Genomic DNA, 23,694 nt, shown 5'->3' with positions numbered 1-23,694 from the left:
TCTTCAAATTGTTCTTCTTCAATTTGTGCCCTAATATTCATTTACTTTATTGTCTTGGGCGATGAACTCAAAACCGGAAGCGCCCGATGCATGGGAGGAGGACTGGGAGTCTCAAGCAGACGTATGTGTTGCATTCTCAATCTCTTCTATAATGTGACGGGCATTCCTCAAGCCGAGAGGCTCCAATGTACTGTATATGCAACGAATGGCTCGCTGACTTTTTGCAATTTTGCAGAAACTAGCCATTCAGCCTACCCCGCCGTCTGGGAAAAAAGTCTCATCCAAAGTTACCAAGGCTCAACGAAGGGCGGAACAAGCTGAATTTAACAGGCAGTTATGGGCAGAGGCGTGAGTCTTGAAATTTTCTTTGAATTGAAAGAATTATTCGCACTGACACCGCTATTGGATTACAGCGAAACCCCACAGACATTTCACTTCGTTGAGGCCCGTTCTGAAGTACCACTCAAGCAGGACTTCAAACCTGCAGTGACTCTACTGAGCCGAAGACCCCAAATAGCTACCCGACAGTCACCCACAATAGGTGGCGTTGAAGGTACATCAGCGGGACTCGGTCAGCTTGGGTTAGATGACGAGGACTCGGAGGAAGAAACAAACAAGCGCCACGAACCAACCCCAGAGGAGCGTCAAGCGATTGCGCTGAAGAATCGCGAAGAGAAGCAAAGAAAATACGAAGAGGTGCGCGAGAGGCTCTTTGGCAGCCCGTCCGCAACCACCTCAGGCAATTCTTCACCGGGAAGTACAACGCCTCCTCGCCAATCCCAGACCGGTGAAGGCCGAGGCAAGGGCAAAAGCCGAAATGGGGGAGGAAGTGGACGAGAACATCGCGAAAAGAGAGACTCATCTACGGCCTCAAATAAGTCGAGACATCTCTACGATCCTTCTAGTCCAGGGAAGATGAATGGATCGTCTCAACAACGCCGTGATCGTCAATCAGGAAATCAAAACACCCAAGACAAGCAATGCGCTCCCCAGCAACCAATTCGCATCCCACGAGGTCCGGATGGAAGTGGGAGAGGCGGATTTGGATTCGGAAACAGAGGCGCACGAGCAAGTTAATGTACAAACGGCTACGTTTTATTCCCGCGCCCGCCTCAAAATGCAATGGCGCCGAGGCTCCGGCCTCTCCAACTGGCCTCCTCTAATGATCATCCTACTTCAGCTATATTTATGGGAGGTCACGTCCAGAATTGATCGCATTTGCGACCTGAGACGTATTCGGGCGGTTCTCTACCATCGAAAAACGCAAGAGTTAGCATACACACCGATTGGTGCAGGAATGCATTCTGGTATACTCACCGGCATAGCGTTCATAACTGTCGAGGTACAGCTCATCTGTGCTGGTAGTTGCGCGAACGTGCTCATTGGACTCGATGGCAGCCACCCAAGAAGCCCACCTGCTCCCCTCTTCGGGATCTGGCCAACCCCGATAGGGTTTCAATACTCGCCGCAGTCGAAGGATCCATGGCGCAACTTGGATGTCCACAAAGGATATCTGAGAACCCATGAAATAGGGCCCAGATAGATGCGCTGCTGTGGTTAGCAGGTTGAAAGCATCACGAAGTTCTTGAACATTTGCAATCTGTTTCTGTTGCTCCTGTTCTTGTAGGACCCTATAGAAGTTTGGTATTATATTTCGATTGATCTATTGATAATCAGCAAGTAATTCTGCATTCAAAGCACAAAAGAAGAACTGACGTGGTCTGCCCATAACCGGCAATGGGCACGTTGTTTCGGGTCTGTGGGGAACAGTCTTGCTCCGAAGTCCAAGTCCTCAAGCTATAGCGAATAAATTAGCATAACACGGAAGTGAAATGATTGTATATTTTGGTCGCAAGAACCCCATACATATTCCATCAGTACGCTGCTCTCATAGCAGCCCCAGTTATCATGTTGCAATGCTGGGACCAGTCCTCGCGGATTAATATCTAACAAGGCCTTTGGCTTTTCGTATGGGTTGATTTCAATGTACTGGTATGGGATGCCTTTCAATTCCAACGAAATCCATACACGCTGAACGAAAGGGCTTCAATAGGACAATGATGAGGTAGTTAGCGGCACATACAAGCAAAAATGACAACAGATCGGGGTATTGGCCCGCTTACCAAAAGCAACTCCCATATAGCTTGAGGTTTGTCTCAGCCGAATGGTTCAATGCCGTTGCCGCGGCCGGACCTGTGGCCTTGGTATGGTATGACTTTTGTTGCGCAGACATGTTTTGTTGCTGCAAATAAGATGAGGATCAGAATTTTGAAATAATTACGATTGATGCAGGGGGAGGAGGAACATGCAACACGCCAACTAGTTTAGTGATCTATGCTGGCAGTGACGTAGCCGAGAGATGCCAAGCCTAGACCGTCACGTCGGATGCATGGAGTCGAAGAACAAGACGTACCATATCTTTTTTCTTTCCCTTCACCTTCAAGATATGCCGCTCGACACTGTTCTTTTTGACACGATCGCTTTCTTCAAGTGTATGCCGATGCCCCCCCACTTACACCATCATTTTTCCCATTCGCTCCGTTGCCATTTACCCGTTGTATGGTATAGTATCTCCTTCCACCTGTCTCAGATGAAACAGCTGCGATATTAGGTGTTGGATTCATGACGCCGAAAGACTGGTCCCCTTGAACGGGAAATAATGTATGTCTTCCTGGCATAAGGTCTGCAGGCAAACTTTCAAACCCGCCTGTTCTATCAGGCTCTGAGGCAGTGGGTAAGTGTTCTGTAATTTTGATTTTAACATCACAAAGATCTCGTTCCCGGGCTGTACGTTTGCGCTTCTTCTTGTTCGGGTCATTAGACTTTGGGGTTCCTGGAGGACGTCCTTTGAGCCGACAATCCCAGTAATGAGACACAAATGGCCTGCGTTTATATCGTTGAGTTGAGCGATGAGAATAAACATTGTCCACATGTGGGAAATACGTTTGGAATCTGTTAGACCGCGACCAAATTGTTAGAAAATATTGGAGTACTGTCATACACATCAATGGGAGTAACTGGAAAAACAGGTAATTCACGAATGCCGACGTACTCATCCTCACTTAACGTGATCATTTCATCAACATGAAATAATCGATCTCTCCAATACTCCAAATTAGGCGGATCAGGAATCAATTTCATTCCCTGCAGTTGACCGGCGAAACTCCCAGCAATTGGGCCTTGGACCAATCCTTCATAGCTGGGCTGCTGGAAAGACGGACCCGTCGGGCGTAAAAGCGCGATCCTATCATTTGAATTATTATGCGTACTACCCTCTAAACCTACCGCATCTTGTGTTTGAGCTGTGTTATGCAGATGAGGCTGCGCAGCAACTTGGGGCTCGATATTGCGGAAAGATGCAAAATGCTCGGAGCGAGGGTGAAAAGGGCCTAGCTGTCCAGCTAAATTTGGAGATTCCTCGACGATGCCGATCGTTGGCGCCAAGGGCCGAGCAGAGGATGCTGGCTGCAGGTTGGTATCCATGGAGCGTGTGTGGGGGAAACTGGACGCTGCTTTTGGGGATGCGGAGAAAGAAAGAGAGGGCGGTTGAAGCGGCGTGGCTGCTCACCCGAGAGGAGTAAAACACGACCTCTGTATCCTGTAGCAGTTGAGTCGTGAACTCAACCTTTAGTGAAATTAAAATTAAATCTGGACATATCTATGGCGGATCCTTCTTGTCCCATTACAGTAGTCATATGTTTCTAGTTAATTTTGTCCTATCTGGAGGAATTAGTCTCCTTGGCTAGATCAATACTGTAGTTTGTATGATTGGAGCTTCACCGCGCTATAGTACGGCCACCCAGCTAGTATCTAGACAAATGTCTGCCAGCACCCGTATAACATCACAAATGAGTCTGAGTCATCTGAGTCTACCTAGTAGGCATGTATAAAGGAACAATACTAAGTCTGAAAATGAAAGGAAAAAGAATATAGTTCTGTAGATTCGCCTACTGCAAAATGATCTTGCTATCTTGCAATAAACAAAAACCGACTGTTCGCAATTACCAGCCTCTTCAAATGCCTTTCTTTCCCGCATGCTTCTTTGCTGCCTCAGAATTTGCAAAAGGGAAGCCAGCTGTTCTCTTATCTGCTCCAGTTCTGCGACTAATCTTACCATTGCTGCTAGCAAAGAGAATGCACCACAGACCGATAAACGCCAGGACAGAATTTCCCAGAACCGAAAACGCAAATGCGCTTTGACCACCAGTGACATACCACGTGTATGCATAAAACGCAGACGAAGAATGGAGAGCTGTCGTGACCATTAGCGTTGGCAAAGCATACGGCGACTTTGGATCCGATTCCTCCGTTGATACGGGCTCGGAAATGCTGGCAGTCAGCGGAATGGAGCCAGTCAACATCACAGTTAACATTGCGATAGTCAAAAGGCTCATGCCAAGGCAGCGAGCAAAGTAGACTTCGATAGCTTGCACACAGTTAGTACGGCCACTAGCAATGGAGTTTCCTGAAAGGGACTGTACAAGATGCAGGTCTGGTTTCGTCTAGTAAAATGGCCGCAATCATTTTAGGACCGGCAATCAAAGGCAGTCCCTGCAATGAGAGCCATGCGGCCGTTGAATAAGTGTAGGCGTGAAAGACCTATGGGTTTCGTGTCAATGATTATCCTCGACGTAAATGGCATTAGATCGACCCTTGGACGCTTTTATGCCAGAACCGGAGTTAACTTACATCCATAGTTAATGAATAAATAATGAAATCGGATAGCTGACTGGACTCAAAGAAATGTTGATATCGGCGTAAGGCGGGGGGTTGTAGCTATGAAGAGCACCAGCAAGTCACTTATAATGCAAGTGACGTCATTCGAATTTGCCTGATTTGCAGCACGGCGGAACTATTGCCTTTTGCCTTCCTGAGGTGTCCATATTTAATTTATAGATTGATTGCTGTTTATATTCAACCTTGAATGGATAGATTTAGAAGTCATTCACAATATTTTCTAGTTGCGTAGCTGGACCTGTAACTTGAATTCATATGTACCCAAAAAAGAAAGACCGGACAAAATGATGAATTTTATGCATGCAAACCACCAACTCCGAAGCCAATACTGCAACTCCCAATTTTAGAACACAATCATTGTTGATTCATACTGCTGGCCCGAAGATATCGGGTGAAGCTGTTGTCTTGGTCGGAGGCTCCTCCCTGACTGTTCGAAAGAGCTTCTTGGTAACGCTGCGAGAGACCATTGTCATCACCGGCAGCAGGCTCAGCGTAATCTTCATCGCTATCATCTTCACCATACGCGAGCCCACGCTTGATCAGCTCGTCCTCCTCCTCGTCCTCGGCTTCGCTGACCGTCTCCGGTCCGGTCTCGGGGCCCTTGCGTTCCCTGCGCCCCGAACTGTTGACATTCATGTCTTTCATCAACTTGCCCAATTCGATATCGCGCTGGTTAGCCTTGCTTTCTTCGCGTTCCTTTTTCTTGCGCTCGAGTTCTGGTTTATAGTCACGTTCAAACTCTTGGCGCTTGGATTCGACAGCCTCGAAGAACTCGTCAACACCGTCGCCTGTCATGGAGCTCACACCGACAACACTGAGATGTCGGTAGAACTCTTCCAGCATTAAACTCATACTGTTCAAAAGCGAGCCCATATATCCGCTACCTGCTCCAAATCCACCAACACCACCCTCAGTTCCAAAGGCGCCGGATTCCTCTTCTTGTCGTAGAGCCTCTTGGAACTTGTCAAAGTCGGTCATCCACTCCTTGGCAAATTCAGCGTCCTTAACATCGGTCTTGTTGAAGACCAAGATCATTGGAAGCTTGGTTTTGTAAAGGATACTGCAGGCGTACAACATGTTGCTCATGAAGGTGCTGGTCGAACTAGCCCGTGGGGTATCAATGATATATGCGATTACAGTTGGGAAAGATGAGGCGAGGGTTTCCAATAAGATGCTTCCTGATGCACTCCACACGAATACTTCAATTTGACCCGGAGTATCGACAAGTATGTGTTCGATGGGCTTGGCAGCGGGATTCTCGGGGTTGGGTGCGGTGCGTTTCTCTAGCAGTGAAATGATCTGGTCGACCTTGGTCGCGAAGAGGTTCAACGAGGTCAAGATTCCTCCATTTGGACCAAGATTGTATTGCTTCATGACCTCCTTGTAGTTGATCGAGTCTCGGATATCAATGTTGCTGTCGAAGGGCACTGAATGCACGGCGGGGTCCAGGTTGAGAACGTAGGGGGCCGTCTTCTTAGAATGTAAATGGGAGTTGATTCTCTGCATGAAAGTTGTTTTTCCGGAGCCTACATAAATAAATTGTATGGTCAACTACGGGGTTCTCTCCAAGTACTAGCTTGAGGGGCAAGTCGATTGCCTTACCTGCCATGCCCACGCAGACGACAGATACTGCCGGAGATGCCATGATGGAGCAAGATTGGTGGTTTAGATATTTGGAGACCAATATTTAGATAAAGTTGAGAGAAGTCGTGGAAGAGAGCTTGGTAGGCTGGGGTTGCAAAAGGACTGAAGTGGGTGAACTTTTTTTTTCTTGAAATTCTTTGGTCGCGGGGAACCCGAAGATCTGCGCGCACCGCCCGGCGCGCCAAACGTCATTCGACCTGAGCTACCTTCTTTTTGCGCTTATCTCTTTGCCGACATCAGCAATCACAATGACGCTGGAAGATTTCGAAAAGTCCCTGGCGGAGGACCAGGATAAACGTCGGGAGAGGAGTGATAGAGAGCGGCGCCATCATCGTGATCATCGCGATCGTGACCGCGATCGCAGCAAAGAGCGCTCGAGACATCACCATCGGTCCAGCCACCACCACCGACGGCATTCATCCAGATCCCGTGACCGTGAGTCTCGTCGACGGGATGAAGATGGCCACCGGAGCAAGCGCTCACGTCACTCAAATGATCGCGGGGATGATCGTGATTACGAGCGCAACCACAAACGTCGACATAAGGAGTCTAGCAGGGATGACGACGAGCCATCTGCAGATTCCGCTATTGCGCAAGACGAGCGTCCTCAGCTGAAGCGAGACTCATGGATGGAGGCACCCTCGGCTCTTGATATCGATTATGTTCACCGACCGGATCCGAAACGATCAGAAGAATCTCCGAAGCCTAAAATGCTTGCTGCGGATTATGAGCTAAAAATTCATGACAAAGAGCTCAATGACCATCTGCGTGATCTCAAAGAAGGTAAAGCGCTCGAGGATATTGAAGAGGAGCCAGCTCAACATGAAGTTGATTACACATTCGGCGATTCAGGTTCCCAATGGAGAATGACGAAGCTTAAGGGTGTCTATAGAGAAGCTGAAGATAGCGGCAGAGCTGTGGAGGATGTCGCAGTGGAACGTTTTGGCGATCTGCGTTCATTTGACGATGCCAGGGAAGAGGAAACCGAAATAGATCGCCGCAAGATGTACGGCGACTCTTATGTTGGCAAAGAAAAGCCCAGCGGAGAATTATTCCAAGAGCGAAAACTTCAGAACAAGCAGCGCAGCGGAGCAACTAAGCATATGCGTAGCTCAGGAGATGAACTCAAGACAGAGGTTCAAGGCCAGCGAATGGAAACTGAGCCTCCATCCAACACTACTCAGCCACTTGATCTCACGGCATTGAATCGTCTGAAAGCGCAAATGATGAAAGCAAAACTGAAGAGAGCCCCAGATGCAGCCGAGCTCGAAGAACAATACAACACGGCTGCAGCTGCCATGGCAAATCGCAAGGAATCAGACGTTGTCGTACTTGGTGTCAAGGAGAATCGCATGTTGGCTGGAGCCAGAAACGAAGTAAAGGCAGTCGATACCAAGCGCGGTCGTGAACGGGGACTAGTGGAGGCCAACGAGGATATGACTATTGAGGATATGGTTCGGGAAGAACGCAAGACTCGAGGTCAAGCAGGAGGTGAAGGCTCACGTTTGGCGGATCGTATTACGCGTGACTCTAAGTTTGTGGTATGTTTATTCAAATTTCTTCTTTTCGAAGGATTACAATCCTCTAATCATTTTTTAGAACGATTTGGAATATATGGACGACAATGCTTCCAAGCTTGCAAAGAGGGTACACAAGTCAGAGATCGATCTCAAGAATGCAACAATCAACGATTTCCGCAAGATGAACCGAATCCTGGATAACTGTGCTCTCTGTCACCATGAAGACACAAATACGCCACCCATTGCACCCGTTGTTTCTCTTGCGACTAGGGTTTTCCTTACACTTCCCACCGAGCCTGAAATCAGCGAAGGTAGTGCTACTATTGTTCCGATCCAGCACCGAACAAATTTAATGGAATGTGACGATGATGAATGGGAGGAGATTCGCAATTTTATGAAGAGCTTGACACGCATGTACCACGACCAAGGTCGGGATGTCATTTTCTACGAGAACGCTGCTCACCCTCAGCGAAAGCGACACGCATCCATGGAGGCGGTTCCTCTACCATTCAGTCTTGGTGAAACTTCGCCTGCGTTCTTTAAAGAGGCTATCCTTAGTGCGGAGTCAGAATGGTCTCAGCACCGAAAACTGATCGATACCCTGGCAAAGTCCAAGCAAGGCTTAGGAAGGTCTGCTTTCCGGCGGACTCTTGTGAAGGAGATGCCTTATTTCCATGTTTGGTTCGAAATCGATGGTGGCCTCGGCCATGTTGTTGAGGATGAAAACCGTTGGCCTCGTGGAGATCTGTTTGCTCGAGAGGTTATTGGAGGCATGCTCGACGTTCCTCCAGATGTTATCAAGCGACAAGGCCGCTGGCAACGAGGCAGTGACCGCAGAGTGGATGGGTTCAGAAAACACTGGAGAAAGTTTGACTGGACTCGCATTCTGGTCGAAGAATAAGCGATTATCATTTCTTGTCTTGTATAAATATAACGGGGATCAAGCCTGGCTTGCGGTGTTCCATGATCTGTGACTATGATTGACAATAGTAGAATCGTACCAGTAGTATTTGATTGACTGCCCCATGGTAGTATACTATGCATGTATGCAATTCGGAATCACCTACCTGCGTGTCTTCCACCATATCTCCGCATAGACAAATCCATTTACCGAAGTCAATTAGTCATAAAAAGTACCAGATTATATCTCTTACCTACCTTTTTGGTTATCATTTAGTTAAGTTCACCCGATTATCTTTTCCAGCGCATTCTATTCGCGCGCACTGCTCCGAAGCAGTGGAAATCGATTGCACGCGGGGAACTTTCCGAGATAAACGTTGCGTGGGGCATTTCCATTATTTCTCGGCCGATGTTATGACTCCTACTCGTATGGCTCCAATTCCTCCTTTTCTACTCCGAATCCCTGCCATTGCTAGGTTCAGGCTGCAACGAAACCATATAATACTCAACAGGCAGACTTGCCCGGCATCTTACCTCTCGAAGCCCTTTACTGTCGGACCTATCCGATCTAGCACTCCTCATAATCGTTATCGGTAAGTTTTGCGTGCCAGTACTAGTGAATTCTTCGATTGGAATTTAGTAGCACATTGCTATTCAATACGCCACTTCAAGTTGAAGGATACCAGTAATGGGGACTTCTTTGAAAGAATTTCCCGAGGCAGAGGCGAATGAATCCCATCAGAACTTGGGGTTTAAGCTAGCTAACCCTACACTACCCAGGCATATTTCCCATCACTTGATCAATATGGGGTCTAATGGAGCCAAGCCCAAGATTCTTCTCTTGGGAAAAATTGACCAGTGCGTATTGAAAAAGCAGATTCTGTTCGCTGATGGACTATTGCTAATTTGATATCTTGATAGCGCGAAAAAGTCATGGGACGCACTGAGTGAATTGGGCGAGCTGGTTGAGCCCACCGCCAAGAACCGGACAGAGTTCATTCAAGAGTGTCATGATGGCAAGCTTGACGGGGTTGTAGCGGCCTATCGAACCTTCACGTCTGTCGATATCACCGGTTTGATTGATGAAGAGCTTGTTAGTGCACTGCCAAGCTCCTTAAAGTATCTTGCACACTGTGGTTAGTGTGTTCCACTATACTCAGAAAGTAATACCATACGGCAACTCAAATATGCTGATACGGATGGTGATATCTGTAGGAGCTGGTTACGACCAAATTGATGTTCACGCATGCAGTGCTCGTAACCCTCCACTCCGCATCTCCAATGTCCCCACTGCAGTTGACGATGCCACTGCCGACGTGACTATGTTCTTGATTATCGGAGCGCTGCGAAACTTCAATACTAGTATGCAGGCGTTGCGTGAAGGCAAGTGGCGTGGTAAGCCCGCTCCGGCCCTTGGCCATGATCCTCAGGGTAAGGTATTAGGTATCTTGGGCATGGGAGGCATTGGAAGAAATTTGAAAAAGAAAGCAGAAGCGTTTGGAATGAAAGTTATATACCACAACCGTCGTCAGCTAAGTGAGGAACTCTCTGGAGGAGCTCACTATGTGACTTTCGATGAATTGTTGTCGACCAGTGACGTGCTGAGCTTAAACCTGCCCTTGAATGTAAGTCTGAACTTTTTTGGCTAAGCTCTTGAAGTATTTGAACTTACATTTCAAAGAAAAACACCCGTCATATCATTGGCAAGCCCGAATTTGCCAAGATGAAAGATGGGATTGTTGTTGTGAATTCTGCTCGCGGCGCTGTCATGGATGAAGCGGCCCTTGTCGAAGCTCTCGACAGCGGTAAAGTACTCTCAGCTGGATTAGATGTCTTTGAGGAAGAGCCAAAGGTCCATCCAGGTCTTCTTAGAAATCCAAACGTGATGCTTGTGCCTCATATGGGAACGTACACTGTGGAGGTACGTTATACATAACTCGCATGATGTTGACAGTGGAATGCTAATTACATCCCAGACCTTGACTGCTATGGAACAATGGACGATCGATAATATTCGCCTTGGAATTAAGACTGGAAAGCTCAAGAGCCCTGTCCCTGAACAGGATAACCTGAAGTGAGGTTCAACTATTGATGGTTCAGACGCTATACTAATGATCTGTATGTGGAAACACTGAATGAGCTATAGAATTAAACTGCAATGATTAATCTAACATTTGTCTCCTCTTTTTGTAACCTAAATGATTAATAAAAAAGGGCACTGAAATAAAACCAAAAACAGAACAGAACTAAATCAAATTGCCGATAGGATGACGTTGGCAGTAGTACATGCACTTACTACCACATTGGGACTAGCCCAGTTTGATCTTATCGCGTCCCCAGCTCGGCTTGTCATCGGAGGTTTGCTTTGCGCCAACAATAACTACCACTCACACCAAGTTCACCATGGCTGAATACTGGAAATCAGCGGTGGGTTTTCTTCCCTTTTTGAATCGGTTTGAAGTGATATGCTAACGAGCCCTCGTCCCTTTAGCCCCGTCACTGGTGCAAGCAGTGCAAGATCTTCATTCGTGACACACCCTTCGAAAAGACCCAACATGAGGCTAGTCCAAAACACCAAGGCAGCTTAAAGCGGTTCCTTCGAGATATCCACAAAAACAATGAGATCCAACAAAGAGATTCACAACGAGCGAAGAGTGAAGTTGAAAGATTGCGACAAGCTGTAGGTGGCGGATCCTCTACGTTCAAGAACGCCCCCGCGGCTTCAACGCCTACAGCCGCGCCAGCGCCAAAGACTAGTGAAAAGTCAGTTAGCCTGGAAGACCGCAAAAAACAGATGGCACAATTAGCCGAAATGGGCGTTGCAATTCCTCAAGAATATCGTGCGGACATGTCCTTGGCTGGTGAGTGGCAGACACTCTCCGAGACAAAATTCGCTACGGATGATCAAGAGGGAGCGGCCAAGTCTGTTGGAGTCCGCAAACGCAAGCATGAAGGGGACGAATATGAGGAAGGAGAGGGGATTGAAGGAGATGCCCCAGGGAAAACAACAAGTCAAGGCTGGGGCTCGAAGTTAAGGACGTACCCCGGACAACAAGATGAAGAAGACGATGACTTGGATGCGTTGTTGTCTTCTAGCAAGGAGTTTAAGAAGAATAAGAAGACGCCCACCGAAGCAGCCTCCAAGGAACAAAAGCAGGACTCTGTTCCACGGGCAGAAAATGAGGATGAGGCATCTAAATCGGCGGTTCCGGAGACTGACAAGTCACCAGATGCCAAAGCTGAAGCGACCGGGGTCGATTCAGAGCCTTCAAAAGAAGAAAAGCCAGCAGGTGAAGAGTCCACTGGTTTCGTTTTCAAGAAACGCAAGCCAAAGGCCATGAGAAAATAGTGTTTGACAGCTTGAATCGTCAAAAATTAGGATGCTGGGTCTTATTTGCGCAGCTTTCGCGAGCGACCTCTCTCAAAATGAGTCTATTTGCAGTACTAAGATGGTACTCCGACGCCTCCAACACAGGCTGTACATCATCTAGACCCTCACAAGCACCCTCAGCAGAGCTGTGGTCTTGAGCAAAATATCCGTGCGCTTGGCGTATAGGAATTTTGGCCTAATGAGGGTTTCTAGAGACTCTGATATACCTCAGGTTGTTCCATCGATCCTCTTAGTACCAAACTCCCCAAACCCATTAATACTCTTTATCAAATCAATTAACTTGTAAATGTCTCATTCAGTTTGAATGGAGGTACAACCGAAATCAAACCGGTTTCATCTGAAGGGATATCTCTAGATCTGTCGATGGTTGCATGTCACATACAGTACTGTAGACTATCAAGGAGCCAATCAGCTGGGCTGAAGAAAACTAAACTGGCACAAGGCAAATAGCCCAATGAAAACTGACAATAATTGTAATAAATTTCTCTGATTCAAAGGTAAATACAAAATAAGAAAGATAATAAGTAAAAAAATATATATAGAAATTAATGTGTCTGCATCTCGACATCCTGGTGCAGTGTACATTATAGACTTGCCACTACAATTTTTTTTTCGGCGTCGAAGCGGAGTCTTTTTGGATCGCCGGAAAGGAAAGCTCCTTTAGTTCGCTCCAACTTCGCGCATCTCTTTTCGACCCTGCCAGCCACGGACTCACCAAGTTTCCAGCAACACTTCCCCCTTCTCTTATCATCTCCCCTTCTAGAGGGCCTATTCAACGGTGAGTAGCCTCAATCTGACACCAATCACGCGTTCTCCAGCCCAGCAAACCCCATCTTGTTTCGCGGAGCGCAACCTTTTCCAACCGCGCCCAGTTGTCTCGGACTCTCTTCTTGGCAGCCTTCACAATTGTCTTTGACCTATAACTGGTGTCTTCCTGCCCCTCATCTCATAGTCTTCCCGATACTGGTTCCCCGATCGGAAGTGAAGTGTGAGCGGGGCGACGCCGTTGGGGTCTCAGCATGAGGAATGCGACGGGCAAAACTCGGACGGCAGGCCAGATGAAGAGGGAGGGAGAAGATACTTCTCTCAAGGTATCTAGCTACTGTCTGTCAAATTTTCACCGGGAGCGTTGGAGGTTCGGGGCTTTGGGTGCTAGGTGGCCGTCGTATCGGCGGACTAAGGATTTGGCATATCGCAACCCACCGATGGATGCTTCACTCTCGAGGATTGGTCTTTGCGAGAATCCGAAAACTCCTTCGGCCATTGCTCTGCTATTATACCATATGATTGCGGCGCTCCTTGATGCTTTTCACTTTGACAATAACCACGCTTGGCCGCTGCGAGAGATTTAAAAAGAGAATCTTGCTAACGTTAATTTTTGGAAGACTACCGCAGATAAATGATTCTTACGTCTCATCCCAACCGACCTGGTGTGCTGCCTTTTCTCAGCAGCAGAAAACTCGCTCTTTGACCTCGAAACTTGGCCTGTCTCGAGCGGGACTTTAATTATATCATTTTGCGCCCATTTTGAGAACCTGAGATACAACCCACACATTCCAGTTAAACATGGCAGAACCGACGGAGACAAGCCCTGGGGACCCAGCCAATATGTCAACGGAATCGAATGCGCCGGCTGCAAACCCCAACGAACCTGTCCCTCAGACCAGTCAACCGCTTGAAGGAGATACAGCGTCTACGTCAACTCCAAATCCAAATCCAAACTCAACTCCAACTCCAACTCCAAACCCCCAGCCAACTCCAGTAGACGAGTCGCAAGTGGAAATCGCACAAAAGGATACACATACAAACCAGCAGACGGCTGTCAACAACGGGAACGACGAGACCGGTCCCTCTACAGAAATTACGAATGTGAAAGATTCCGTGGAATCTACTCTTCCAGCAATGGACACAACGATTCCGGGATTGGACGGTCCTAACTCATTCGATGAGGCTGGCTTACCTTCCTTTGATTCGGCACTTCAATCAGTGGGCTCCTCTGCTGCCCCCGACCTGTCCCTTCCAGCTATCGACACGACTTTGCCTTCATTGGATGCCTCTTTGCCTGCGATTGGTACCGATATCCCCACAATGGACGAGCACCATACGTTTGACGATAGTCATTTTGACCACCACCACGACAATATAACCCAGCAGCCAGACTCCACAAATGGCTCAAATCACTACCAAACGCCATCCAATGGCACTTACCAGTATTCACAAAGCCCTGTGCCCCAACAGCAATATGATGGACAACAGCCATCACAGGCCCAATCCCAGCACCAATTTCAGTCTCAACCGCAGCAAAACTATCAACAGCAGAGTCCCGACATGTATCATAACCAAGGGGGATTCTCTGCGGTGAACTCAAACCCAGCAAACAACAACCAAGGACAGCATGGGCAGGTGCCACAAGCACCAATTGGCTCTCCGATGCCTTCCAACATGCCCTCAATGTCATCTATGGGCCAGTATATGACAGGCTATCCGTCTAATGTTCCGCAACCGGGCATGAGCTCGAACCAGATGGGATATCCAATGCCTGGAGATCCCAGTAAAATACTTTCGGGAGGGAGACATAAGAAAGAAGTCAAGCGACGAACAAAAACTGGGTGTCTGACTTGTCGCAAGCGCAGAATTAAGGTATGTCATGCGTTAATACTTTTTTGGGCGCATTGCGGCGCGTTCGCGGGGCGCAGGCTCGCTTGTGCCCGCAGACCCCGCCATCGTTTATTTTATCTCCCGTTAAACCCACGACTTATCCCCCCTCCATCCTCTCCGTTTCGGCGCCAATCGCTTCAAGGTCATATACTTACATTTAACAGTGCGACGAAGGACATCCCGTTTGCAGAAATTGTGTGAAGAGCAAGCGAGAGTGTTTAGGCTACGACCCGGTTTTCAGGCCTCAAGCATCAACTCCTTCAGCCATTCAACCAGCTCCGAACCCTCCTCCGTCGCTGGTAGTCAATCCTCAAGGCCCTCCAGCTCCTCCGTTACCTTCATATCCTTCAGCACCCCCTGGTTATATGCCAGCGTCCTCACAGCCTTTCGCGCCTTCTCTTCACTCTGAATCACCAAGTACCTCGACTGAACAACCTGACCACGGAGCTTCTCTTGAGTCTTCTCTTCCACCGGGTAACCCACCAACTCAAATCAATATGCAAAACTCAAATGATAATGGCCATCAGGCTCCAGAGCCTTCATACAAAGGTGCGCTAAAACCTTGCATGTCCATTTTTTTTTCCAGTCTCCCCCAACCCCAATGCGCTTTGATCCATATCGTTGAATATTAGCTAACTTCTATTCGTCCAACAGCCAAAAACCTAAATCCCAGTGACTTAATGTCATTGCGAGGTATTCCACCTCCCCCTCCTCACCCTATTGGGTCGCTTCCTCCCGGCCGTCTCGAGGAAATCCAAGCCGTTTTCCTTGCAACCTACGCCCCTGCGATCGACAAGCTCCTCGAGGTCCGATGGTATTCAGAAAAAGCACTTCCTGTTCTCATGGCCGATGCACAGCTTATGGCCGACTACTCAGCCTTGATCAACGCCTTCAATGAATGGAATCTTAGCGACGGAAATACTGTCGCTCGCTTAGAAAGCTTTGAAGCTTCAATTATTTGGAGGAGTATGGTTCTATGTCGTCAGGTCCCAAATTCAGAGAACGGCCAATACGGCCAGGATTGGAATTTGTTGGCGACTGTAGCTCGGTTGAACGCAGTTGAAGCTCTCTTGAGCTGGAATCACCTCGAACAAAATTCTCTATCAAGGGCGATGGGAATGGACGCCGCCACCCCGCCCAATCCTCCGGATCAATTCTTGCAGAGGCAGTTGGACTTCTGGAGCGAAGTTGGCGATTTCTTAACCCTTCATGATAACGAAGCAAGCTCGGCTAAGCAAATCGACGACACCCTTGGACGCTGTCGTCAACTACTGGATACATATGAAAACCGAGATATCATCTACTCTATTGCTATTGCTCGGCACCTGGGCCAAAGATGGGCAGATTTCCCCAATAGCCTGCCCAAGGTTGGCTATACCAGCGAAAAGGAGGCGGGAACCAAACTTTTTGTTGCCCAAAAGTTCATCGAGGAAGAAGCCGAGGGCAAGGGTACCACACAGATCTACAAGCGAATTTGCTGTATGGCAGTTCGCTCATGGTGGGCAGCTCGCGAATGATCAGTTGAGCTGATCTCTTGACGGCATCTCCCATGTACTGGTTCCTGTCAAACCCTCTGTGTCTTTTCATGCGGAGTCCCACGTCTATCTCTAGCTGAGGAAACCAACAGGGGTTTCTTGTAATTTTCTTCGCCTTTCCTTTCTCTTCTCTCTCGCGTCTTTGCTCCAGACCTATCTCGAATTTTTTTTTTTTTTCAAAAAGCATCATGGCTAAGGCGTTTTAAGAATTTTGGAATATGTGATTTTTTGCAACAGTGTTTACATCGGGGTTTGAGGAAATGGACGACGAGCGAGCAAGTCCTTCGGCGTTTTCTACCCTTTCTTCGTCTTCTTGACGAAGGATTATATTTTTTTTTCGTGCATATCTCCCTCGCTAGCGTTGGAGTTTCATACCCGGTGGCACCTAACGGCATCGTTAGATAGCCCACGTCTCAATGCTTGACGGTTCACTCGAATGGAAAAGAGATGACAATACTACACTTCACGTCCCGAGTCTTCGTAAAAGATTGCCAGGCATCTGAGCTTTAGTAATGGGCATTTCAAAATCTATGCCAGTAGATTTGATTTTGGCCGTGGAACTCTGAGTAAACATCAACTCTTTTTGGAGATTATGTAGAACTTGAAGAAACGTCCACTCGTATCCTGACCTCGCCCATCTCCCCTTGAAATAAGAAGCCAATATCTCTCGTTGACTCCGTCAGCTCCACTTCCCTTCGTGTGAAGCGACTCGTGTTAGCCGAGGCAGACGCCTGGCTAACAGTCTGCATTTCACCATCACTATCTTCATGCCAGTCCGCTTCTCCTATGGTTGTATTCTCCACAGGATCAAACTCGTCTGTTTCCCAGGTAAGTTTGAACCCGTAAGGCTCAAGACCAAAAAGCCGAGAAACGAGCGCTTTAACCTGATATGTATCAAAAGATGTCGGGATCTCTTTTACTTGAGTTTGGGGAACAGATTCGTCGGGTGGTTGTTGCAAGTGGAAGACCATTTTGACTAGTCGTGCAGCCACGGACCTTGGATGAATTGCCTGACCCCCAGATGCGTCGCAAAAGACAGCCCTTTTAATTGTTGGTTCCCCGTATAAATCGCAAAGCTCGGCGTATCGAGGATGTGTGGCGATGATATTGGGTTCGTCTGTCGAAGTCGTGGCAGACAATTCTTTTCCGATCAGGGAAAGATAATACATTTCAGCATTTGAGCGGTCTTGTGCAGAGATAGCACTGAAGTTCAGAGTGCGAAGAGAATTTGGAAAGCGGGATAGAGTGAGCATGAAGCCTTCATCGGCTGACATTGGTTTGGAGGCGCTCATTGTAGATGTCGCAGCTGCGACAGAGGGTGGGAGTGGAGAGAGGTCGTAGAGAGGATTGCCAGTTATACGGAGAGTTGTGAGAGCTGGAAAAATGACCGAAAGATTGTTGAGGAATATCCATGAAGAAATATTGTTGCGAGAGACGTCAAGGGATTTGACGGTTTGGGGGAAGCGAAGGTCTGTGGCAGCATCGCTATCACCATTGATAGAACTGATGTTGTTCCCTCGGAGAGAGAGATGCTCTAATGTCGAGGTCTTTGCTAAATGGCGGATATCGGCGAGAGAAGATATGTCGTTATTCTCCAATATAAGCCTTGTGAGGTTGCCGGTCAGTGACTGAGAGATCGTTGTAAGTTGGTTGCCAGACACCGTGAGTGATGAAAGGGCTGGGAACCGTGATGCCACTTCTACAATCTAGATTAATTGGTCAGTCTTGACTGTACATATGCGTATTGGATCTACTTTGCTCATACCTCTTCCCAAGTCAATAATGTCTCCTCTAGGTGGAGCTCCGTGATTCCCTCGAAGACAATGCCATCTTCCAAAGCATGAAATCGATTCCCACTGTTTAAAGAATTTAGCACCAAGTACACATCTTATTATTATATATCGGAAACGGCACAACGTACTTCACTTTCAGCTTCCTCAGCTTCTTAAGCTGTGTACATATATGCCACACGTCACGCCAACTGGTCAATAAGTTGCGGCTGAGATCCAACTCCGTAATTTGTGGACAAGTGGTGGATATTTCTTGGACATGCTGAAGAACCTTATCCTCCGGTTGATCATACGAAGAAAGAACCCCAGAAATGAGTAGTCCATCTAGAAGGACAATTCGTAGTTCTTGTAGCTCTGCAAGCTGCTTGCGAATTTTGTCGAAGCCAACCTCTTCGACTACTTTTCCACTGATCTCAATTGGTTTTTGGGACAGAACATTATTTGAGACAGATTGATTTGAATGCTCTCGCTCGTATTCAGAAGCGTACTTTTCTCGCAGTCCTTCTAGAAAGCTCCTCGGCGGCTCTGATGGCCTGGAGGGACGAACAAAAGAGCCCGCCGTGGGGTATTTGCTTTTGCCTGTCGAAGCCGTCAGTTATAACACACGCAATCTCGAATATGTAGAAAACTTACAAGTGAAATAACGGATCCCTTTATGTTCCCCCGCGTGTTTCCCCCGAGTTGCGTCGTCCCATTCAACGCCCAACCAATCGCCAGCGGTGCCCTGGACACTGCCCACATAGCGGATGGTGCACAGCTGGCCATCGAATGACCTACGCTGACCTATAAGTGATCCATTCATTCCTGAGAAGATCCAAACTTCGAGTCTGTCGCAATAATCTTCGGATTTGTCAATTATCAACAGCAAATACTGTGGTGTACCTCGCCCAGACCCACAACCGCTTATGTAATCCCATTTTATCTCGATCCGCGCAGATTTGCCCTTCGCAAGTTGGACTTCTCTTCGCTAGCGACGACATCTCGCCAGAATGGATTACCAGGTATGTTGTGACGCTCCGTTATAGCTGTGCTTATTGTTCTTAATTTTGATATCAATGATACTAATTTCTTGCAGAATCGAGCAGGCTCCAAATTCGGCGGCGGAGGTGTTGCCTCTCAGTCCGCAACAAACGCTGACCGTCGTGAGCGTCTGCGCAAGCTCGCGCTGGAATCAATCGACCTCGATAAAGACCCTTACTTTTTCAAAAATCACGTTGGAAGCTTTGAATGCCGTCTGTGTTTGACAGTCCACCAAAATGACGGCTCTTATCTCGCCCATACGCAGGGACGCAAGCACCAGACGAACCTCGCCCGTCGAGCCGCACGCGAACAACGCGAAGGCAAGAATCAAGACCCTTCCAGCCTCCCCGGTGCCATGGGTGTGCAGGTGAAGAAGCAAACCATCAAGATTGGTCGACCCGGATACAAGATTACGAAGGTCCGCGACCCTTTGACTCGCCAAATGGGTTTATTGTTTCAGTTGCAGTATCAGGAGATCACGCCCGGCGTTGTGCCGCGTGTACGATTCATGTCTGCCTACGAGCAAAAGGTCGAAGACCCGAACAACGACTACCAGTATTTAGTTGTGGCTGCCGAGCCGTATCAAACTTGCGGGTTCAAGCTGCAGGCTCGGGAAATTGATCGCCGGGAGGGAAGATATTGGACTTGGTTTGACGAGGATAGCAAGCAGTTCTGGGTGCAGATTATGTTCAAAACTGAACGTGAAGAGCGTTTCAGCGGTGTACCTGGTTTGGCGCCTATGCAGTCATGAGGAGCAATTCTGTTTTGTTTTAGTTTGTCTTGCTTCAATCTCCGTGTTGCTCTCACTGACAAATCTGAATTTTTATCTGTGTTAATGGTGGGTAATGGAGCACTGGCGTTTTGGGGTACATTCGTGTTGATAATTGTGAAGCATCATGACACATGAGCAACTAAATACCAATTTGTCCTGGTCTTGAGTTATGATAATTATTCCTGGATCTAGCTTGGCTCGAAGCTTGATTGAAAATAGTACTAATATTTTATCTGAACATGGCCGGTATATACAACCTTCACACTGATAGTGATCTCTTCAACAATCCATTTTGAACAGAGTGGTAAGCCAGCTTAAACATGATCTATGAATATGGCGGTGCAAGTTAAATACAGATGATCTTTTTGGGTTTCCAGACTATTGAATGCTGATCAAGACCTGAATGTGAAAATGATGGATATATGATACTTCTCTCAATAAAAATCCCCCTTCGGTCCACAGTATGAGGTAGATCACAATGATGATTGGATGGGCTAGATATCCGGAACTAAAATCAAAGGACGGCGCTCGGGATCATGACTCGGAAAACATCGCGCTGGTATGCTTAATGACGATTCGTAGCGAACAAATGACAAACACCCAAGCCTTCAAAAAGGCTCGGTCCATACTGGTTGGTATTGAAGTGATGCAAGCCCTGCCTGCTTCTGGCGCCTTCCTATACAACGCGCTGACCAGATGAAAGAGTCTCCAACACAGGAGCTTTAGGAGGCCTGGAAGGCATTGAAAGCCTTGTAGGTATATCCAATGAATGGAAGGCTCATCTCAGCTTCTTGCGAGTCTGGCATGGCACGAGCCTGAGCACGATGAATAGCACTGGTATCCTCCTGCGGGATTTCGTCGATTGGGAAGTAAGAAACGTCAATGTTGGAACTGAGTCGAGGCTCGAAGGGAGCGCGAATAGACCGCAATTGTTCCCAAACAACACCTCGGAAGAAGGGATGGTTCTTGATTTGAGTCGCGCCACCATGTTGGCCCCCATCGCTGCCAATTCGGTGTTCTGGATCACACAAGAAGCTTTTGAAAGTTAGTACAAATTCCGTTGGGCCTTGGGAGAGGGAGATGCCTACCTTCGAATCAAAGACTCGGATTCACGTGAGAGGACCAGCTCATCAGGGAAGTAAAGACATTCACGCCAGTTGACGATCTTCCGGTACGTATCGGTAGTGTCCTCGGCGCAAAATGGAGGCCAGCCAACAAGACACTCGAACATGATAGCGCCGACAGACCACCAATCGCAGAGATAAGTATAACCCTGACCATTAAAGATTTCGGGAGCAATATAGTCGGGAGTTCCGACAGTAGAATAAGCCATAGCACGACGAGACTTTCGCCACGTGTTAATTTGGCCACGGTTGGAGACGGTCAAGTTGATGGCATCGTTAAAGTAACCAGAGTTGCGGTTACGATCCTTTGATGTCGAGTTCTTGAGAAGGTTTTGGTAATAGGCATTGTCGTGGGTTTTCTTTCCGCCAGTCGAAAGACCAAAGTCTGTTAACTTGACGTGGCCGCCGCGGTCGAGAAGAATGTTGTCAGGTTTGATATCACTGTTGATACATTAGTGTGAGGTCAAAAGGGAGGAAAATCAGAACCTGGCGAGCCTGAAAAACACTGAATCGTGAGACTTACCGGTGCAGGAAACCGAGCTTGTGGACAGCCTCAATAGCCATCACAACCTCAGCCATGTAGAATCTGGTGATGTCTTCTGAGAAAATTTCATACTTGATGAGCATAGTCATCAGATCACCACCGGGCAAGAATTCCATCAGTAAGTAAAGGTAAGCTGTATCCTGGAAAGAGGCGTGCAGCTTGACCAGCCAAGGGTTATCCTTTGAGTCTGCCAGAATATCACGCTCAGCACGAACGTGTGCCAGCTGGTCCTTCTTAAACATTTCCGTCTTGATTAAAGATTTCAGAGCATAAATTTTGCCATCCGTCTTGCGTTGCACCAGCTTCACCTCACCAAAAGCACCCTTTCCAATGATCTTGATCGTCTGGAAGTTTTGTGGCGTCTCTTTAGTTCGGAGGAAACGAAGGAAGTCCGATTCCCGTTTCGAGATCGCCTCGGCATCCTGGCGCTTCTTCTCACCAGCAACGGCGGGGTCGCGGAGAGTCTTATCCAGGTCGACGGAGCTATTAGTTGAAAGATGTCAATGTCATTTATTCTTTTACTCATATCATAATGAGAAGGGGGTTGTTCAAGGGTATACAGTACGCACCGCATGTTACGGTCCCGAGCTCGCTCAATGTTTTCATGGAAGAAAACAGTGACCAGCTCCTTTGCGGCCTTACCCCGCTTGTGCACATTCTCTGAGTATCTATCGGGAAAGCGCTGTAGCTCTTCGTTCTCTGAGGGGGGGTCGGGGGCTACGAGGCACCGGAGGGGCCAAGTGCGCCGCCTGCGCAGGACCAGCAGGGGAGCCACCCGCTGTACGAGGGCGTTGAGCAGGGGAGTTAGCCCGACCGAAGAAATTGCCGCGGTTGGCATTCAGATCCTGGTTGGAAAATTGCTGAATGAGACCATTGGTCCCATCATTGGCATAGCCCATTCGATTTTGATACGCAGGCTGAGGCGACTGCAGGGACTGCTGCTGTTGCTGCTGCGCATACTGCTGTTGCTGAGCGTACTGTTGCTGTGTCTGAGGAGGGTATGGGTTGGTCATGAAGTAACCAGGAGAATAGGCTGGATTGGCGGGATCGACATAGTCCTGGGCCCCCCTGAGTCTGATAGATGGGCTGGGGAAAAGCGGAGGGGGTGGTGGGATATGCGCGACTGTTTGCTGCATTATAGTTTCGATCATTGTAACCATAGTTTAGGTTGGTGTTTAGGCGATTGTTGTTATTGTTGTTGTTGTTGTTGTTGTTGGGATCCATCTTGACGGTCCTAGCTCCCTCGCGTGATGGATGGGTAGAAAGGGGTGGGAGTGAACAGACAGGATGGAGGGGTGTTGTTGGAGAAAGAAAGTGGATGAGAAAGGAGAAGGCGGGGAGTTCCAAAGGAGCGGTCACTTTTCTTCTTTTCAGGAGGCAATCCACTCTCAACGATCCTCCGCCCCGAAATCAATTTTTGTATTTTTACTGGAAGGCTGAAACTGCCGGTTATTGACTAGTTGTGTGCTATGTTTGATATACCATTATCACAGGATCCCCGCGATGGTGAGACCTTTTCTCATTTGACTAGTCCGGTGCCGTACATCTCTCGGATCGGCCCTGGATCGTCTGGGCCCCCCGGTGGATACACGTAGCCCGCGAACCCCTCGTGTATGTAGAATTGGATAGTGCTGTCTATTCTCTCTCTCTCTTTCTCTCTGTGTGTGTGTGTGTGCTGCTGGGAGTGTCCATGCCACCATTCTAGTGAGCACTTGGGAGTAGAGTACATCGTGTGCTAGTTGGGATCGAAATTCCTGAAGATGGGTTGTCTGTTGTTCATACGTACATGCTGTAGAGAATATATCCCAAGAAAGCATTGAAGGCAGTGAATATGGACAAGATCAACTCAAATATTGTTTCAATATCTTGAAAGCAAACCCCTTAAAATCAATCGCTTTGGCTATTTATTTTTCTTTTTTTCTTTTTCTCGAGAAGTTCAAAAAGCAAACAAACTTATACATCCACGGCACGTGACGCGGATCTGCCAGAGCCCGACTTTTTTTCGGGAAGCTTCAAAACGCTTCAAAAGTTGCGAGCGCAAGTGCCGGCCGAGTGCATT

General features: G+C 47.9%; 12 protein-coding genes across 12 annotated transcripts; 7 read left to right on the top strand and 5 right to left on the bottom strand.

Annotated features, from left to right (window-relative positions):
- Positions 1 to 61: 61 nt before the first annotated feature.
- Positions 62 to 1,077, top strand: N7469_010639 (uncharacterized protein; the record flags this gene model as incomplete). Its single annotated transcript, XM_056649544.1, has 3 exons — positions 62 to 121; positions 236 to 348; positions 414 to 1,077. The coding sequence occupies 3 exons, from the start codon at positions 62 to 64 to the stop codon at positions 1,075 to 1,077; spliced, it is 837 nt and encodes a 278-aa protein (XP_056496675.1).
- Positions 1,078 to 1,186: 109 nt separating this feature from the next.
- N7469_010638 (glutathione S-transferase family protein) lies at positions 1,187 to 3,483 on the bottom strand (the record flags this gene model as incomplete). Its single annotated transcript, XM_056649543.1, has 7 exons — positions 1,187 to 1,248; positions 1,318 to 1,663; positions 1,717 to 1,797; positions 1,867 to 2,044; positions 2,124 to 2,242; positions 2,517 to 2,952; positions 3,002 to 3,483. 7 exons carry the CDS (start codon positions 3,481 to 3,483, stop codon positions 1,187 to 1,189), a joined length of 1,704 nt encoding a protein of 567 aa, XP_056496674.1.
- Positions 3,484 to 4,013: 530 nt separating this feature from the next.
- Positions 4,014 to 4,695, bottom strand: N7469_010637 (uncharacterized protein; the record flags this gene model as incomplete). Its single annotated transcript, XM_056649542.1, has 3 exons — positions 4,014 to 4,426; positions 4,482 to 4,599; positions 4,690 to 4,695. The coding sequence occupies 3 exons, from the start codon at positions 4,693 to 4,695 to the stop codon at positions 4,014 to 4,016; spliced, it is 537 nt and encodes a 178-aa protein (XP_056496673.1).
- Positions 4,696 to 5,091: 396 nt separating this feature from the next.
- N7469_010636 (putative ATP binding protein) lies at positions 5,092 to 6,382 on the bottom strand (the record flags this gene model as incomplete). The annotated part of the gene is made up of 2 exons (XM_056649541.1): positions 5,092 to 6,263; positions 6,340 to 6,382. The coding sequence occupies 2 exons, from the start codon at positions 6,380 to 6,382 to the stop codon at positions 5,092 to 5,094; spliced, it is 1,215 nt and encodes a 404-aa protein (XP_056496672.1).
- A 247-nt stretch (positions 6,383 to 6,629) lies between these two features.
- Positions 6,630 to 8,802, top strand: N7469_010635 (putative cell cycle control protein (Cwf19); the record flags this gene model as incomplete). Its single annotated transcript, XM_056649540.1, has 2 exons — positions 6,630 to 7,922; positions 7,981 to 8,802. The coding sequence occupies 2 exons, from the start codon at positions 6,630 to 6,632 to the stop codon at positions 8,800 to 8,802; spliced, it is 2,115 nt and encodes a 704-aa protein (XP_056496671.1).
- Positions 8,803 to 9,606: 804 nt separating this feature from the next.
- Positions 9,607 to 10,879, top strand: N7469_010634 (D-mandelate dehydrogenase-like dehydrogenase; the record flags this gene model as incomplete). The annotated part of the gene is made up of 5 exons (XM_056649539.1): positions 9,607 to 9,659; positions 9,723 to 9,937; positions 10,017 to 10,426; positions 10,483 to 10,722; positions 10,778 to 10,879. 5 exons carry the CDS (start codon positions 9,607 to 9,609, stop codon positions 10,877 to 10,879), a joined length of 1,020 nt encoding a protein of 339 aa, XP_056496670.1.
- A 325-nt stretch (positions 10,880 to 11,204) lies between these two features.
- On the top strand, positions 11,205 to 12,150 carry N7469_010633 (putative formin binding protein; the record flags this gene model as incomplete). The annotated part of the gene is made up of 2 exons (XM_056649538.1): positions 11,205 to 11,228; positions 11,293 to 12,150. The coding sequence occupies 2 exons, from the start codon at positions 11,205 to 11,207 to the stop codon at positions 12,148 to 12,150; spliced, it is 882 nt and encodes a 293-aa protein (XP_056496669.1).
- Positions 12,151 to 13,758: 1,608 nt separating this feature from the next.
- On the top strand, positions 13,759 to 16,367 carry N7469_010632 (putative C6 finger domain protein; the record flags this gene model as incomplete). Its single annotated transcript, XM_056649537.1, has 3 exons — positions 13,759 to 14,832; positions 15,015 to 15,399; positions 15,505 to 16,367. The coding sequence occupies 3 exons, from the start codon at positions 13,759 to 13,761 to the stop codon at positions 16,365 to 16,367; spliced, it is 2,322 nt and encodes a 773-aa protein (XP_056496668.1).
- Positions 16,368 to 16,975: 608 nt separating this feature from the next.
- On the bottom strand, positions 16,976 to 18,977 carry N7469_010631 (uncharacterized protein; the record flags this gene model as incomplete). Its single annotated transcript, XM_056649536.1, has 4 exons — positions 16,976 to 18,091; positions 18,151 to 18,241; positions 18,307 to 18,754; positions 18,809 to 18,977. The coding sequence occupies 4 exons, from the start codon at positions 18,975 to 18,977 to the stop codon at positions 16,976 to 16,978; spliced, it is 1,824 nt and encodes a 607-aa protein (XP_056496667.1).
- Positions 18,978 to 19,164: 187 nt separating this feature from the next.
- On the top strand, positions 19,165 to 19,946 carry N7469_010630 (spliceosome assembly protein PRP11; the record flags this gene model as incomplete). The annotated part of the gene is made up of 2 exons (XM_056649535.1): positions 19,165 to 19,176; positions 19,251 to 19,946. The coding sequence occupies 2 exons, from the start codon at positions 19,165 to 19,167 to the stop codon at positions 19,944 to 19,946; spliced, it is 708 nt and encodes a 235-aa protein (XP_056496666.1).
- A 499-nt stretch (positions 19,947 to 20,445) lies between these two features.
- Positions 20,446 to 20,667, top strand: N7469_010629 (uncharacterized protein; the record flags this gene model as incomplete). The annotated part of the gene is made up of 1 exon (XM_056649534.1): positions 20,446 to 20,667. The coding sequence occupies one exon, from the start codon at positions 20,446 to 20,448 to the stop codon at positions 20,665 to 20,667; it is 222 nt and encodes a 73-aa protein (XP_056496665.1).
- Positions 20,668 to 20,689: 22 nt separating this feature from the next.
- On the bottom strand, positions 20,690 to 22,771 carry N7469_010628 (serine/threonine protein kinase CBK1; the record flags this gene model as incomplete). Its single annotated transcript, XM_056649533.1, has 5 exons — positions 20,690 to 21,002; positions 21,056 to 21,532; positions 21,615 to 22,118; positions 22,205 to 22,295; positions 22,357 to 22,771. 5 exons carry the CDS (start codon positions 22,769 to 22,771, stop codon positions 20,690 to 20,692), a joined length of 1,800 nt encoding a protein of 599 aa, XP_056496664.1.
- Between the last annotated feature and the right edge of the window lie 923 nt (positions 22,772 to 23,694).

The sequence above is a fragment of the Penicillium citrinum genome (genome assembly GCF_028827155.1).
Source record: "Penicillium citrinum strain IBT 23319 chromosome Unknown utg000009l:1.0-4274883.0:1.0-4276374.0, whole genome shotgun sequence".
Taxonomy (NCBI): domain Eukaryota; kingdom Fungi; phylum Ascomycota; class Eurotiomycetes; order Eurotiales; family Aspergillaceae; genus Penicillium; species Penicillium citrinum.
The sequence above is the reverse complement of the archived record's forward strand: the minus strand, read 5'-3'. Positions and strand labels throughout refer to the sequence as shown.